The sequence below is a fragment of the Passer montanus genome, unplaced genomic scaffold, assembly GCF_014805655.1.
Source record: "Passer montanus isolate IOZ18808 unplaced genomic scaffold, ASM1480565v1 scaffold68, whole genome shotgun sequence".
Lineage (NCBI taxonomy): Eukaryota > Metazoa > Chordata > Aves > Passeriformes > Passeridae > Passer > Passer montanus.
This window is the reverse complement of record NW_024371926.1, coordinates 1461817-1479046: the sequence shown is the minus strand read 5'-3', so window position 1 is coordinate 1479046 and position 17230 is coordinate 1461817. Positions and strand designations below refer to the sequence as shown.

At 44.5% G+C, this 17230-nt stretch overlaps 2 protein-coding genes across 2 annotated transcripts in view; both read right to left on the bottom strand.

Moving 5' to 3' along the window:
* Positions 1 to 5083, bottom strand: part of KDM1A (lysine demethylase 1A) — a 28216-nt gene extending 23133 nt beyond the window's left edge. The window contains exons 1-3 of the mRNA XM_039729081.1: positions 5046 to 5083; positions 3615 to 3918; positions 729 to 894 (exon numbers count right to left, since the gene is read on the bottom strand). Of these exons, the coding sequence (XP_039585015.1) occupies positions 729 to 894; positions 3615 to 3918; positions 5046 to 5083 (508 nt within the window). The remainder of the gene's footprint in view (positions 1 to 728; positions 895 to 3614; positions 3919 to 5045) is intronic.
* Positions 5084 to 6012: 929 nt separating this feature from the next.
* On the bottom strand, positions 6013 to 16091 carry ZMPSTE24 (zinc metallopeptidase STE24). Its single transcript, XM_039729272.1, has 10 exons — positions 15935 to 16091; positions 14643 to 14789; positions 13256 to 13342; positions 12533 to 12649; positions 12067 to 12219; positions 10043 to 10184; positions 9219 to 9379; positions 8994 to 9098; positions 8153 to 8296; positions 6013 to 7845 (listed from the first exon to the last, which is right to left on the bottom strand). The coding sequence occupies exons 1-10, from the start codon at positions 16049 to 16051 to the stop codon at positions 7621 to 7623; spliced, it is 1398 nt and encodes a 465-aa protein (XP_039585206.1). The 5' UTR covers positions 16052 to 16091; the 3' UTR covers positions 6013 to 7620.
* Positions 16092 to 17230: the final 1139 nt, after the last annotated feature.

Here is a 17230-nt window from a genome sequence, read left to right as displayed (position 1 = left end):
CACACATTATCTACATGAAATCTCTTGATTCTGAACTTTGCAAAAGCATCACCTTCTAGGCAGCTGAGTGATAGCAACAGACCTCACTCATGGTGGCAGCTGCAAACACAATGGAGGTAAAGAATAGGGTACTGCTACTACCACAAACTCCAAAAACTGCCTCTGGAAAAAGACTGACCCAAAAACATCCCAATGTAAAGTGAAGCCTTCTCTAAGCTAATAAGGAAAGCACTGAATACTGAAATTTAATGCTGAAATTTAAGCAAACAGTATCCAACCAGAACTTATGATTGGAGTCATAATTTAAAGCCACAGGAATCACAGTAGTTTAAATCTGTTCTTCTGCATAACAAACCCCCATAAACCAAACCTCTTTTCTCTCTGAGGAATAAGTGAATGTTTGTACCCAAGCAGGTGTGGCAGCAGAGAGCCAGAGAGGCTATTCTGGTCAATAAGCTTCCAAAGACAGGTCTATAAGGATCATGAGAATCTAGCACATGAGGTTTGGCTTCATTTGGAATTATATTAGTGCATATTCCTATCTTTATCAGGCTGTTCTGCATTTCTCCCTCCTTCCACATATGGGGCCAGCAAATAAAACACTGTAGAACAATTATTCAAAACCAGATTGAAACCAGACATGGGATTCATGATGCCACACCCAGCCCTACCTAATTTCTGTTAACAAATCAGCTAAATAGTTTCAGAGAAGGTCTCTCTCTACTCACCAGACGGCTCCTCTGGCTCACTTTCATTCTCTTCTTCTGCAGGAGCTGGTGGAGGTGGTGGGGGTAGTTTCTTCTCTTTCTCAGCTTTAGCATTTCTCTCTTCTTCAGAATAATACTCATCTTCTGACAGGTTTGCAAGACTCTCATCCATCTCTCTATACTCGACCTGTGAAAAGCACAACAGAACATAAACACACTGAAGATGCCTTTAAGTCAGGCTACTAACATTAGTGCTGCAAGTAACAAAATTGCTTACAGTTTAAAGAGAAGGCTTGAGTTACCTTATGCAGATTCTTATTGCAGATACCATGTTAAAATGCAACAAAACTTAAAAAGTTCCAAATGTTTTTGCCTCCACCTACAAAAAAAATCTTCAGCATCCTGTAACAGGAGCTTTCATCAAGCCCAGTTTAGGTGTGTTTTATTATCATTTAACCTCTCTGGCTTTCTTCCCTTCCTTCATATCCCTGCCAAGGGATGAAAAGCAGCCTCTGTGCCCATTTCATGTGTTCAAACCTGAATTTCATCTGCTAAGCACAGATGACCAGAAGCACACACAAGATTTCCTGCAAAAATCCCACCTGTGCCCTGTATGGTCTCCTGCTTACTGGGAATCCTGTCCTAGTACAGAGGCTCACAGCTACTTCCCCTCCAGAATGGTCACACTGGGGGCTCAACACAAGAAACACCTCTTCCCCTCATCCCCCCTAATCTTTATTGCCACGTATGTCTTGTTCTGTTACTGTTCCCCAGTAAAACAGATAAAATTATCAGCCAAAAAGACTCACTCCAATTTGAAGGAACATGGCAACCCCAAGAACTAGCCTGGAAGGGCTGCACCTCATACTGCTTAGTCACCCAAGCCTTAATCCACAGTAAGAAAGTTCTGTATATCACTAGTGAATTTCCCTACTGACTGGAAAGGAAAAAAGCACTTCTCAATATGCAGCCATGAGAAAAGTAAAAAGAAAGCAGCTAGTGATCCCCCAACATCCAACATGTCAGCTTTCACCAGGAAATGACAAAACCTCTGGATTTCTCACCAAAAGATCTTTCATAGTCCAATTTCAGCCACTAAAAAGGAGCAATCAGGGGCACAATTCAAAGCAGCTTTGGGAAGCCTGTGTACAGGAAACCCTGGATTCTTTAAGACACTAATACAATCCATGATCTGCTATCTTTTAAATATTTACGTTCCACAATGTCCAGCATATTCAGGTTTTCACACTGTTGCACCTCCAGGACCTCCCTGTGAACTCCTGCTCTAAAGCAATTAACAGTGACCACTCAGCCCATCCATACATTACCAGAGGTAATGAAGCCACACACAGCTACTTCTGTCGGCCCTCATTCCCTCTGAGCTTCCACAACTTCTGAAGAACAATCAAGTTCAATAAAAACCCCTAAGCTCTCCCCTAGATTAATTTTTAACCTAGATACCTTCCCAAACTAAGTTCACCCCACAAACACTCATGGGAAGGTGACCCCACGCTGGCCTGAGTGCCCAAGGGGACAGATGGGGCCCCAAGAGACAAACACCCTTTGCAGATGGGCACTGCCAGTGCAAAGAGACAGCACCAACACACACCCCACACAGAGCACTAATTCCCACTCGTTTCCAGACCACTATAAAGAAGGAATGCTGCCTCTGAAGATCACAGAATGGTTTGGACTGGAAGGGACATTCAAACCCACCTCATCCCACCCACCCTGCCATGGGCAGAGACACTTTTCACTAGACCAGGGTGCTCCACACCCTGTCCAACGTGTCCATGAACACTTCCAGGGAGGAGGCAGCCACAACTTCTCTGAGCAACATGTGCCAGGGCCTCAACACCCTCATTGTAAAAAATGCCTTCCTTATAGTGAGTCTAAACCCACCTTATTTTGATTTAAGAGATGCACCAGACTGCCAACCCAACAACTCCTACATGTGAAGGACCAGTTCAGCCATCACACCACACAATGGCTCTGAAGAGCCACATTCAATGCCACAGGACAAAACAGTTCCAAAAAGTAATTTCAGCTTCCATGTCAAACATCCCAACCCCAGGCACATTCAAATCTTCACTAATTTCTGAAACAAGGTTTCCAAGAAAAGGTTTCACAAAAAAAAAAAAGGTAATGTTCTCATCTTCAGAACAACAGATGAGAATTACATACTACACACCCAAACTACTGAAGACCTTGTACAGCTGTTGGATTTCATTACTAAATCCCACCCTTACACAGCTCTCCAACACCAGTGGAGGGAAGGTGAGGAGCAGTGGGCTGAGCATGGCCATCACCTTCGCAACCCTAAAAAACTAACATCATCCTCGGCACACGAGCCTGGAGAGGCTCATCCATATACCTCAGTAACAGAAGAATTTGCTGATCAAGTGTAAGCTCACGAGCGCCCCAATGCACTGCCATGGATTTGGGGTGTTTTTACTGTTCGGTATCCGGTCAGAAACCGCAGAAAGTTCCTAAACAGCTACAGAAAGCTCGCCTTTATGGGCAGGGCACGAGTCCTCCCCACAGCCCACGAAGGTGAGCTGGAACAGGGGATCTTGAGCTTAATCTTAAGCCAAAGTGGCTTCGCGAGCCCTTCGCACTCAAGGCACCGGAGCCCTCGGTCCCGGGTATGCTTCGGCAGGGCCCGGTCCTGTGCTGAGCCCCCCGGCAGGGCCGGGGCACCCCGAGAAAGGGCTGGGTGGGCAGGCAGGGCCGGGCAGGCAGGGCCGGGCCCCCAGAAGAAGGGCTGGCCGGGCAGGGCAGGCAGGGCCGGGCCCCCAGAAGAAGGGCTGCCCGGCCGAGCGGGGCCGGGCCCGGGACGCCCCTGCCGGCCCGGGCGTCGCGCATGAGGCACCGGCGGGGCCCGCAACCGGGCCGCCCCACACCTACTTTGGCTCGCTTGCGGCGGCTGGTCCTGCGGCCCTCAGGAGTCTCGGCGATGCCGGTGGTTTCGGCGCCGGGCGCAGGGGCGGCCCCGACGGCCGAGGGCTCGGACACACCGCCCGGCGGCGAGGCCCGCGGCGGTTCCTTCTTGCGGGGCGTGCGCTCCGAAGCCCCGCCGCCCTCCGAAGAGGAGCCCAGGGCCCCGGCGGCGGGGGCGCCACCGCCCCGGGCCCTGCGCCGCGGCGCCCCCTGCAGGCCGCGGGTCCGCCTGGCGGCCGCGCCCCACCCGCGGAGCCGCCGCTCAAAGAGCCTGAGGGGACACGGGGCACTGAGAGGGAACAGGGCTGGCACATCGACCCCGGGGGCCTGAGGGGACACGGGGCTGGCACATGGACCCCGGGAGCCTGAGGGGACACGGGGCACTGAGCGGGAACAGGGCTGGCACATGGACCCCGGGAGCCTGAGGGGACACGGGGCACTGAGAGGATGAACAGGGCTGGCACATCGACCCCGGGAGCCTGAGGGGGCACAGGGTTCACACCTCTCCCGGGGACTCTGAGGGGGCAGAGGGCTGGCACACAGCCCCTGGGGAGCCTGAGCGGGCACAGGGCTCATACATCTCCCCAGGGCAGCCTGAGCGGGCACAGGGCTGGCACATCGCTCCCGGCCCTCACAAACCAAGCGGCACATGCTGCCTTGCCCCCGCTGCCCAGCCTGCACCCCTGGCCCACGTACACGGCAGCAGGAGCTGCTGGACCCAGAGCAGGAAGGAGCCCTGTGTCCGTAACTGTCCCGTGTGAGCAAATGGAGGCCCTTGAAAGGCTCTGAAAGGGACAGGTTTATGTCTATTTCATCACAGAATGGTTTGGATTGGAAGGGACCTTAAAGGTCATCTGAAAGCATGGGCACAGACACCTTCCACTAGACCAGGTTGCTCCAAGCCCTGTCCAACCTGGACAGGGATGTCCAACCTTTCAGGGATGGGCAGCCATGGCTTCTCTGGGCAAACTGTGCCAGTCATCCCTCAGTAAAGAATTTCTTCATAATACCTGATCTAAATCTACTTTCCTTCAGCTTAAAGACATCCCTTCCTGTCCTGTCACTCTAGGCTCTTGTCCAAAGTCCCTCTCAGCTCTCTTGCAGCCCCTTTATGTCCTGGAAGGGGCTGTAAAGTCTCCCTGCAGCCTTCTCCAGGTGAGCACCCCCAGCTCTCCCAGCCTGTCTCCAGAGCAGAGGGGCTCCAACATCTCTGTGGTGGGGACATCTCTGTGGCCTCCTCTGGATTCATTCCAACAGGCCTTTGTTGTACAGGGGATGCCAGAGCTGCAGGTCTCACCCCAGCAGAGCAGAGGGGCAGAATCCCCTCCCTTGACCTGCCCATCCCTGCTGGGGATCAGCCCAGGGCACGCGGGGCTCTGGGCTGCCAGCACACATTACCAAGACACATCAAGCTTCACATTCACAAGGGATTCCATTTTAGTCCTGTCACCTTTCAAGGTCTGCTTTTCCTCAGCATGTCTTCTCTCAGGTTCCTACTTAGACCAGCAGAAAAAGCTGGTAAGGCAGGAAACAGAAGTTGAAGCTCCAGCCTTTGGACAGGACTCTGCTGAGGAATGTCCAGCAGTCTCCCAGATGCCAGAGATGTTCTGCTCTGGGATCCCTTGAGTATCTGAAGAGTATTTGCTAGAGGTAACAGAAAACTAAATGCACGCTTGCTAATTTTCTTGCCTATTCTTTAAAAGTGGTCACTCCCTGGAAGGGATGGTGGCTGCTATAAGCACACCTACTTTGCCATGAAGCTGGTGCTGGCTTATCACATGGCTGTGCAGACACTGTGGGAGCATTCAAGCACCTGGGGAGGCAGAGGTTGCACAGGAAGATTTAGGTGTAATTTAGACCATTCTCAGGGAGACAGGAAGCAATTTGAGGCTGTAGAAGGTCTGCAAGAGGTAGCTGATGCACTCCAGATGCCCAGCAGAAGTGTGGGCAGGTAGAAGCTCAGCAGCACACACTGACAATTGTAGAGCTGAGAAGCAACTGGAACAGAATGGAACCAACCCTGAAACCTTGTTTAGTTACATATTAAATCCAGCTAGAGGAACTGCAGAGATAACTAAACATTGATGGGGAGAAAAGGAAGTAACAGGCAATTGTTGTAAGAACACTATCTTCACCTAGGTGCTCTAAGTATTTCATGCTTCCATAGGAACTGACATTTCTTTCATCTTCACACTTTAATCTCATTTTGTTTGCATTTACCCAAATTTCTAAAATAGCCAGAAAATTAACTTTTGCACACAATTTTTACGTAATGGATGACACAAATTATTTTCTCAGAGTACACTTAACCTGTTTTCCATAGCTTTACATCAGGCAACAGCTCATTCAAAACTTGATACACTTATTTATTCTTCTGAATTGACAGATTCGAGTTAATGCTTTTATTTTTGAGGGCCTTTTATTAAATACAGTTCACATGACAAATATAGGCTCTCCAGATTTGTAAAACTGTCTCCTAAATCCTTATCTATAGCTTAGCTCCATATTTTCTGGGGTATAAACACAATTAGAATAAGGCATACAAAGGGCTTTCAGCAACATCTTGTTTCACCCAAGACATCATTGTGCCCATCATCTTATAAGGCATTTTTTCCCATGATCAGAAAAACAAATGTAAGCTAACAATAAAATATATGAGAATATTCTGACATGTGAAACAATGACAATTTGCTTTGATTACTTCTCTCTTTGTACAGAGCTGAGGAGAATTTTTTAATTTACTACAGGTAGAAAATCCAATTTTTATATGGAGTCTGTATATTCACGCTGGTTAAAGCATTTGTATGCACATGCAAACTTATATCTTACTTTTATTCTTACTTCAACAAAAGTAAACATAATCCTATTTTTCATCAGAAGAATCTGAGATAATCAATGCTGAAGCCATTTCCAGGTTTACCCATTTTTTTCTTCAGTAACTGATATGGGCAAACTGTTTCCTGGGCTTTTTACATGAATTACAAGAATTTTTATATATAAGAACAATTATGAAGAATAAGTTCAGCTACTATTTGAATCAGCTGGATTCATATTAATGAAAACCCCACAATGGAATGGAGGATAAGCCCCCTCAGAATGAAAGTGTGGCTTTAATACACTGGCTGAGCAACTGGACACTTCCATATACACAAGAAATCTAGGTAAAGTACAACAGAAATGGAGCAACTGAGACGTGGAAAAAGGGAGAACAAGAGAGAATTATCGATTCTCTCAAATATGTGAGTCCCATTCTGATTCTCTGTAACATCCTTCCAAACCCCCAGCAGCCCTGGGGCAATAGGAGCAGCCTAATCCCACTAATGGATTAGGCTAATCCTAATGCTACTAAATAATAATACTCATTTTCAAGGAAGACATGGTACATATCCTCAGCTACAATTCATCCTTCTTCCCACACTTCAGAGAAAGAAGGTTTTATTAAGTAGCATTTTTCATTCTGACAGACATGAATGCAGGAGAGAAGCCTGCAGCTGCATTCAGCTTTTTAAAACACACTGGCAAGCACAAGTATCATTATACAGGAAATCAAGTCACCCAAAGCCTCTTCACTGTGAAGAGGGTGAGACTGGGAAGGTTCACAAAATGCTGAGAATAGAAAAAGGATCAAAAGCAATGTTCAAGGCATACACAAAGTGAAGAAAAAGGTGCTTTGAAGTCTACGCTTGTTTTCCTCCCTTTAAAAGTCTATACTATGATATGGAAATAAAAGTCAGTGTGGCGGGTGGGGGGGAAGGTCTTCACCCAGCACTTTTTCTAAATTAAGTTCCACAGTTTTGTTTTTGTTAAAAATAAGTCATTTATAATTTAACACCTGTTTCAGGATACTCAGATCTGTGGTGCTGTTAACAGCGCACTTAATTCGCATTATCCATTTAAAAAAAAAAATTAAAAAGCAGCTCTGAACTTTGCTTCTGAGATGGAAGCACTGTCTCTGAACCAGCAATCATTGCTGTCACTCTTGCTTTGCATCTTTCAAGGCCTGAAGTCTTTCTAAAAGGGGTGGGTGGGAGTAATGCCACATTGAAAAGATCCAGTCAGAAACAGGGAATCCTAAATTATCTTTGTTTAGCTTGATCAAAGCAGAATATAGGTCTTTAGCCTTCCCAAGTTCCTTGGCAAATGCATCTGCTTGAAACTCAAATCGTCGGCTTAATACTGTCAAACAAAATGAGAGAACCTGTGGAGAGAAATGTATTAAAAATTATTTTAAAATTCAGCTAGCTGCAAATTCCTTCAGTGCCAGTAAATACCACCACATCTAGCTTCCCTCATCCCACACATGGCTGTGGCTGCAGACTGATCTCACTGAGCTTTATCCAAGCCACACCTGAAACTGGGAGTGCTGCCCAACACGCAGCACTAAGCCTCATTATCAAAATGAGACACCCAACACAGCCCCTAGAAAGTCAAACTTCCCCTGACAAAACAGAATCAATATTTAAATAGGATGATACTTCAGAGTTTATGTCTTGAAAATAATTTACCTCATTGTAAGGTGAAAAAATAAACTGGAAAATAATCATCAAGCCTATCAGGGTAGGCTGGGTGTCATAGAAACCAAATGCAGCAAAGAGTTCTTTCTGACCAATTAGCACAGCAAACAAGAAGAAGCAAAGGAAGGAATTCATCTGGAGAAAAGAAAAAATGTTCTTGATTAAGATAAGTCATTACATAACATCACAATATAGATCTGCACGTGGATGCCACTGTAAAAAAAACCAAGTAGATTACTTTTGAACTAATACACAGAGAGGAACAAACAGTTGGTTTTTACCTGCTTTCTGAAAATACAACAGTAGAAACAGCACTATTTTCTGCCAGTGAGCAAAAAACAAATAATAAAGGGAGATGAAGCAAGCAGAGAAGAGAGGAGGGAGTACAGGATAGAACCCATCTCCCTGGAATTAAGTATAGGTTCTGAAAAGTTTAAAGCCAAACAAAATGTGTGTGTGCTCTGTTGTACTTCTGTTCCTGGAAACAATCTGTGCTTCCATCCAGCCGTGCAGCATCCTGTACAAACACTGTGCTTGCCTGGCTTTTCAGAGCCAAGAGGCAGGACCATGCCTTACCAAGTTTTCTAGAGGGGGTGATTAGCTATCCAAGTGGTTTTTTTGGTCTTTTTAGAGTAAAATAGAAAGTGCCAGAATATTGCTTGTTATTGAAACACACAGAACAGAAAAGAAGGATGGCTGTGATCCAGAGCAACTTCCTGTCACACAGTGTAAGTATATCAGGTACACTAACAAATCTGGAAGAGGGCATTTGGAAACAGCAATAATTACAGATGCTCCAGGAAAAAAAAAAAAACAGTTTAAAATAACTTACCTGGCTGATGATTATATTTTTGACAGTATGACCTAGTTTCCAGTGACCCAATTCATGACCAAGTACAGCCAGAACTTCTTCATTTTTACATCCTTGTTTCTTATTCTGAGGGAATAACAGAGCAGAAGCATTATCAGGTATGTCTGGACACAGACACATTAGAAAAAACAAGGGAATATCTCACCAAGAAGTTAATATAAACAACACAATGAAAGACAAACTCACTTTGGTTTTAGACTTTGCTTCTTCATTCTCACCATCTTCTCCCTCTGCTGGTTCTTTGTTGAGAGCAGAATAGTCTTCCAGGAGTGTGTCAAAGAGGACTATCCGCTTATTCTTGAAGAATCCATAGAAATAAGCATTGCTGTGGGAAGAGCGCTTAGAACCTGATGGGGAAAATTTAAACACCATGACCTGAATAATCCCATGCACAGTATGACACATCAGATTTTTCCAGAGGAATTCTCAAAGTCCCCAAATGAACTGTAGACAAACTGAAGCAGATCTGTTTGGAAGCTGAAGCATATTCTAATATCTAACTAATGATGTCTCTAATAGAGAAATGTAGTGTGTAACCACTAAAAGCACTAAAACCATAAGAGCAGTCGTGAACATCTAATGTCCAAGAAGAAAAGCTAATTCTATTGCAATTTCAGATTTAGAGTGGAAAGAGCATTCTGAATTGACACTGCTCCAGGCAAAGAACCTGTGCCAAATTATGTAAATTTTTTCAAACGTGCCAGCAAAGGTGAATGGAAACAGTTATTCCCTTTGTTTCATAGTTCTAAAATGATAATCTTTTGTGCTTCCACTCCTGACCAAGCTGTGTATTTCTATCCCACAGACCCAGAAAAATGCTTCCAACCAGACGAGTTCAGGCTGTGCACTGAGCTTAAGGAAAAAGAAGGAAAATGCTACAGACACTGGCAAGCATTGCAGTATCTGAGCAATGCAATTAACTGCCCTACTACACCATTCACAATCAATGCTAAAACCCCACAAATTTACAACTACAAAACCTTTTTATTAAAAAATTAACAAAACCTCACCTTCAACAACATACACTTTAGTCAATGGGAAGTCAATGCTCTTTGCCATTGTTTCAATTTGTTGCTTGAGCTCTCCCTCCGGAAGCGGAATGAATTTATCAAACAGAGGTGCAATATAGTCTGCATAGATTGTAACAAGCACCTGCAAACACATGCAGATATTAAGAACAGGGTGTGCAAACCTGTTTAGTACTAAAGGTGGAGCAAAAAGTTCAAAAAGAGGGCACAATTTCAGAACAAACACTTGACAAAGCAGAGTCCTGTGTGAAGTGGGATCTATAGGCAGGCTCTCTATGGGCTGCTTTGCCTGGTGGTCAGTCCACAGCTCAGCAAACTGTGCACAAACCACCTACACACCTGAGCAGAACTGGTGTGAACAGTGCAGAACACAAGGCCTCTGGGAGCAGGGGGCTCGGTGAAAGGATGTCACTTCCACCAATCCTAGAAAGCTCTGAAGTGGTTCATACTCAGCTGAAGAGATGAAGGAACCAAGAGATAGAAAAAGTGGGACTAATTCCTGCTAACTTGCAAAACAACTGTCTAAAAAGAGGCAAGAAATTTCATGTCCCCTGTTTTCTTTCGGTCTCCCAGCTGTCTGCAGGGCTGAGGCAGTGTCTGCCTGATGCCTCTGGCTCCACAATGACTAATAGCCTTGACCTAAAAACATCACTACAGTGCACCTGCATCTCTTCAAACTGGCATCAGCTGTAGCCCAGTTGAGAAAGCCAGAACTAGAATAATGTGATGGAAAGGAAAGCTGAACTCCCTTTCCTCACACCACAAAATTATTTTTATTTATTCATTTTATAAGTTTAAATTCTGGTTAGCAAAAAAGGAACAGGACATGAGAGGCAAATGGACATCAACATTAAATTCAAAATTATCTTGATACATTTTATTTCACTGAAAACAAGTACCTGGACTTTTGACAGTGTGTGCACTGTTGAAAAAGTCCAATTAAAACCAGAAAAACTGACTTTTGCAAAGTCACAGCAAGTGAGGGTATCAATATGAAACACTACTAAAACAAGTTTTCTTACTGTAATTTTTAGGGGCTTAACCCTCTGCAAATATTTTGCAGAAGGTGTAGGAGATTATTTCATAGAGTAGAAATCACCTTTTCAGTCCAGACTGCTGTTTCAGACCATATAGCATGTGGGGCCTAATCTTCAGGTTTTATCTCAAATTTGGTGTAATGTATCAGCAGGCATAACAGACTAGTAGGAGGATGCAACTCTAACTCTGATTACAGAGTTATAGGACTGGCATTTTTCCCAAAACCAGACTCTAAAGGGTAAATCTTTAGGATGATTTTGCATGTCAAAGGCTGTTCAAACACATTAAGGCCTGAAATGCTATAAAGCTGCAGTGAGGTGGCAACACACCAATTGTCTAAGCATGCACTGAACCCTCAGGGGTGGAGGGGGCTCAGAGGAGAAAAGTGAGCCAGGAATATGTTCTTTCAATACAGCAGTTAGAAGCTCTGCCAATATGTTTTATTTTCTAGCTTTTGTAATATAGAAGATAGACCAAGCCCTGTTATACTGGGTTCTAAACTATCTGTGGAACCTCAGAGCAAAATCTATGTGGACAGCTCAATGGGAAGGCACAGGCAGAACAAAAATAAAATACTAGTTTGTGATAGGAAAGTGAGAGAGAGGAGTGTGGCTCCAGCTGCTTATGTTCTGGTTCTCACCTCTACACTCAGGAGAAAGGAAAACAGATCACCACACAGTGCTGTATTTCCAGTACCTATTCTAAAGCTTTATCACTGCTTCTCTTTCAATTGATGAAGATACTCCAGTATTAAACAGATTAGCTATATATGACTTCATGTGGACAACTAATATGAGCTATTATTCCTGAACAAGTACATTGAGAGCAAGACACTCTGTTAAAGTTTGTAGACATTAAAATTCACAGGAGATTTAGATTTTTCTTCATTTCCTTTCAGCTGCATTCAGCATGCTGAGCCATGCCAGTAAGCTAGTCTGGAAGAAACCCAAATATCCTCTCATACTCACCAAGGAAACAACTAATGTGAAGAGCCAGGCATAGATAAAAAAGTAGTCTCCCCCTATTTTAATAATGTAAAGCAGAAGGGATGTCACTGGCAACAGAATGCATTGAGTCACAACAAATTTCTTGATAGCATCCTTAAAAAAAAATCCCAGCGTCTGCAAAGAAAGGATAAATTGGATCAGTGATGTCAATGTAAATATTAATATGCCACTCTGGTTAGTGAACTGATCCCTTCAGTTAAGACAAATGGCAAAACAGCAATGCCAGCGTCATAAGAAAATCAGAGTCAGTGAAGAAGGAGCCCTCCTAGTAGCTCCTTACATTTACATGGCCTCAAGCCCATGCACATGCACTCCTCCTTAGTAAGGCCTGGCCCAAACCATTATTTTGTGTTGCACATTCATTAAAGGACCAGCCCATCTAACCAATCTGAACCAATCTGGTCAGCACAGGTGCTCTCTGCAGTACCTGTTGATTGAAGCCATGTTTCTCTTCTATGACAAATGTATTATACAAACTCCATGGGAGACCAGTCACTGCACTGAAGAGTGTTGCAAGCAGCAGAAATACCAATGACTGAACAATCTAAAAAACAAAACAAAATCTGATATGAAAACCACCTGATATTTACTGACCCATACTAACAAATATTCTGGGTGTTAAAAATGGCTTTTAGGTCAGTGGTTTAACTGAAACTGGTTAGATGATGACACTAGATAAATTCACAGAATTAACTTGTTCATGATGACTAATTATTGCTCACTATAATAGCTTACTAAGGATTTGGAACACAAATTTGGATACATGCCTTATCCACAGCACAAAGGTAACATAAGCAGTAGACTCAAATTTCTTACCCTTTTAGTGTACAGGTAGGTCAATTCTAGGATTAGTAAAAAGAAAATACCCAAATAAAGAGCTCCCAAAAACTCAGCTCACCACCTCATTTGACTCAAGCAGACACCAGACTTTTAACATATAAGCCTGTTTTAATTAGGAAGCTAATTTAAAAGCAAGCTAATTTACTGTTACCAGTTCTCAGAATCATAGAGTTATTGTGTGCACCAGAAAATATTGTTATTTTTACTGTATTACAGGTTAGCTAAATCTCACTTTTAACTAGATACCAATTTAAAAAGAATTATTGCAGTAGGGACCAAACACTTTCACAGGAATTTAAAGCCTACTTACCTCATATTCTGGTCCAAACCCAGCACGACCAGAGATCTGACCAGACAGTTTCCATAGAAAAGGAATTCCTCCACAGAGGAGAATCATCTTAAAAACAAAACCACATACCACAGAGGCAGTATGACACACACTGTCATCTTAGTCTACTAACATTTCAGCATGACAAGAACCTTTTAAGGGTGAATAAGACAAGTTTTATAATTAGCTTTCTGCCATCCCTCTGATCTTAACAGTGATAAAACAAGCCTGGAACATCTCGCATTAATTAATTTTTACTTTACAGAAGTAGAGAGCAGGTAATTAATTTTTTTTCTTGTGAAATACTAGCATATTTGCAAGCCTATTTTTTTGTAGACTTTTCTGCTATACTGGCTCAGACATAAGGTAGATCTTCAGAAGACCTCAAAGCTCATGTGCCCTGGGGATGTATAACCACACACATATATTCATTTGCAGCTGCCCTCCTCTCCTGGAGGTTCACCCGAGTTCCCTGCCCAGAGAAAAGCCCCAGTTTCACTTTCAGTTCTGGAGTTGCTACAGCCATGTTGAAGAAAGCTTCATGGTCTCCTCCTTGTCCTGCTCCCAAGGTCTCCTGACGTACTGGCTGCCAAGGAACAGGGAGTGAACATCTGGGGTACACCACCATCAAAGAAAGGCCCAAGCCAGAGCTGCTGAGGCAAGTGCTCACTGCAGCTCACACAGGCCTGGCAGCATTTCCCACACACTCAACTTGTAAATATTTCATGTTTGCTTTCTTAGCAAGTGATGCATCACTATATATAAAATCAGTTTTCAAGCAAGCAGCCTTCCAATACTGATGACACCAGGGGTTTATCTATTTCTTTATTTTGAAAAGGCTTACTCTTAAAACCTAACACTTAGGGTGCATTTTCAGTGTAAGGAGGAGATGGAAAGGATGAAAGCAAGTGTGGTGGCTTTAAAAGCTTAATGGAGAAATGAAAGCCACTCACTTCAACTGCACCTTTTTTTTCTCTCTTTTTACCTTCTACTTACATTTTATCTAAAAATTAGATAAATTTTAGATAAATTCCTCCAAACACAGGGAAAGGTCTGCATTTTAACAATTTAAAATAACTCTCATGCTGCTTAATTATTTTGCAACGGAAACTACTATAAAACACAATTAATATGTAAGCTAACACAGTAGTTGTGCAGTATGACTCAGCAATGCAGAAAGAAATTACATGCTTTCTGAACAATTACTCCTTTTTGTGTAACAAATACAGCCACAAACAAAACCAGAATATAAATGTCAGTGCTTGCTGTATGACACCAGAATGCCAACGGTGCAGCTGCATGGGTTCACTAAGAACCAAAATACTTCACAGTTTGAGCACATGAAAAATACCACATGACAGGTACTTACAGTGCCCTCAACTTCTGAATAGAGGCCTGACCAAAAGCTGAAAGTACTTTTGTCCAACTGATAGAGGCGAGATTTTTCAAACGTTTCCGAGTCCATGATCTGTCCCAGCTCCTGTGGTACATGTGTTGTTGTTCTATACACCCGCCTCTGAAAAATTGAAGACAAAACTTAAAGTCTACACCTAATATTTTAAAGGAGATGAAAAAGATCTAAAAATAACACATAAAATGATCCCATGGGCCACCGCAGAAAGTTTAAAAGAAAAAACAACACACAAAGGAACAATTATTCGTAAATTCCGGTTTTCTACCAAATTCTAAATATAAAACTGAAGCGTAATTATGTTGTAACCAGAAACTGAACTGCTGGCTTAACAACTTATTTAAAACAGCTCAAATACAGATCACACAAACTGATTTTTCCACAGGATGTTACTTACCACACCACAGTTAAAGCTAAGCTCATTTTGAAACTAAACACCGGATCCTCCCATACAAACTGTGTGACTTCACCAGAACAGAGCTACGAGTGGCTGCACAAACGAGGTGCTATTTCCTTTTCGGCAGAGAACTTACCACTTGAAATGTTTTAAGACTAAAAGTCTTTTCCCTCAGCTATCTTGTTTCAGTATACTTTAAGGAAAAGCTCCTACCCTTTGTCACTTCAAAACACATTCTCCCCTGTCCGGGCATCAGGCTGCATGTCCCCGACCCCAGGGCTCGAACCCCGCGGTGTGCGGCTGCTGCTAAACCTGCCAGGTGGGCCGGCTGGGGTGGAGATGGGGCTGGCAGGCGACAGCCGGGGCTGACCACGGGGACACTCCGTGCTCTGTGTCGTACTCTGCAATAAGCAGCGGGGGCCGGGATGCGCCTGCCAGGGTGGGCATGGCTCGGAGGCTGCCGGGCATCACCCGCTCGGGGAGATGCTGAAGGACGGCCCGTGCACGCTTCCTTCCCCGGTTAAACTGTCGCTATTTCAACTCACGCGTTTCCTCATTTTTGCTCACAGCGGGGAGGAGGACCGAGCTGCTGGGGGCGCCGAGCCGCCGTGACCCTACCGCACTGAGCCCCCTCGCCGCTGTGAGGGCTCCCACCATCCGCTACAGCGCGCTGAGGCCGCCCCGGGACAGGGCCGAGCCCTCCACAGGCAGGAGACACACCCCGCGTCCCCCGGCTCGGCTCCAGCTCCAGCCCCGGCTCCAGCCCCGGCCCCGGCCATCCTCCACGTGAGGCCGGGCCGGGCCCAGCACAGCCCCGGCCCACCAGCGACCGCCCCGCCAGAGCCCCACCGACCTGCCGGTGCGCCAGGAAAGCCTCCCAGAGGTAGACGGCCCAGGAGAAGAGCAGGACGGAGCAGAAGATGCGGCGCTCAGCCGGCAGCTCTGCCCACAGGTCGCCGGACAGCGCCATGGCCGCTCCACCCGCCGCGCGCTGCGGCGCCGCCTGGCGGCCGGAGGAACCGAGGGCGGCACGGGGCGCAGATTTGGCCCCAGTAACGCTGGGTGAAGACAGCAGGGTGCTGCCGAAATCCAGCACTGAGGACAAGCATGCCATGCAGAGCACAGGGACTGTGTAACCTGACAAAGATGAGGTAAGGGCGGTGTTAACATTGAGGCACTTCTAGATACGGCATTTTAGTATCAGTAATTTATCTAATTTCTACCTGTCTAAAGTATAACAGAACATGTCTGTGGATTTTTAGTCATTAACTTTTAATAAAATAATGCCAACTTAATGTTCTCATTATCTATTAGTTATATATTTTAAACTATATAGAAGAATGACCTGTCAAATATATTGAAGCCCAGCGTTTTCTGTAACCTAATACATCCCTGCAGAAGAACAGGGTAGATGAGGAAGTGCTGCTGGCTCTGCTGAGAGCTCTGCTGGAAAGAGAGAAGTCAGTCTGCAATGTCTGTCATTGTAAAGGTATTTACAGGTTTTTCCTACCCTCGGGACCACGGCAGGGCAGCCCACAACATGTTTTTGTCCTATAAAATCCACACAGTTCAAGACAACAATTAAAAATATGGAAACAACATTCCCTATGAACTGTTTTTGCTGAGGTATCTGCTCTTCACATTAAGAATTCTTTTTTTGGAAAGTCAGTGCAATGGTGTTCCTCTACTGAAGAACAAAATGTTTCTCCCATATGCTTGAAAGCAAGAAGCTGGAAATGTTACATCATTTGTAAGGCAAATTCTGGTAGCACTTGGGAGGGAAAATGATGGCCTACCTCATGGCATGAAAACAGGAATAGACAGTAAAAACTCTTCAAACCTTTACTGTTTTGTGGCCTCCTCCAATACCCATCTGTGCCAGGCAATTAGATTAGATAAAAAAGCCCAATAAGAAATTGGGATGAAGATGTAGATTCAAGCTGTACATTTTTGATGCTGTGACACCTATTACCTCATGGAGACATTAGAGCATTTTGTAGGTGATGGAGTTCAAAGACTGAAACACACTGACAGTCTCTGAAACAGCAAAGATCTAATTTTTGTAATGAGGAAGAAGCTGACCAGTCTGTACTGGTATCTTTGAGCTGAAATATGAACACTCTGTGAGCTCACATTACTGAAAGTCCTG

Coding starts and splice junctions, on each gene's coding strand:
- ZMPSTE24 (XM_039729272.1), bottom strand. CDS start 16,051: ATGGCGCTGTCCGGCGACCTGTGGGCAGAGCTGCCGGCTGAGCGCCGC. Junction 14,790..15,934: donor CTTTCCTGGCGCACCGGCAG/GTCGGTGGGGCT, acceptor TCAATTTTTCAG/AGGCGGGTGTATAGAACAAC. Junction 12,220..12,532: donor AACATGGCTTCAATCAACAG/GTACTGCAGAGA, acceptor CTTTCTTTGCAG/ACGCTGGGATTTTTTTTTAA.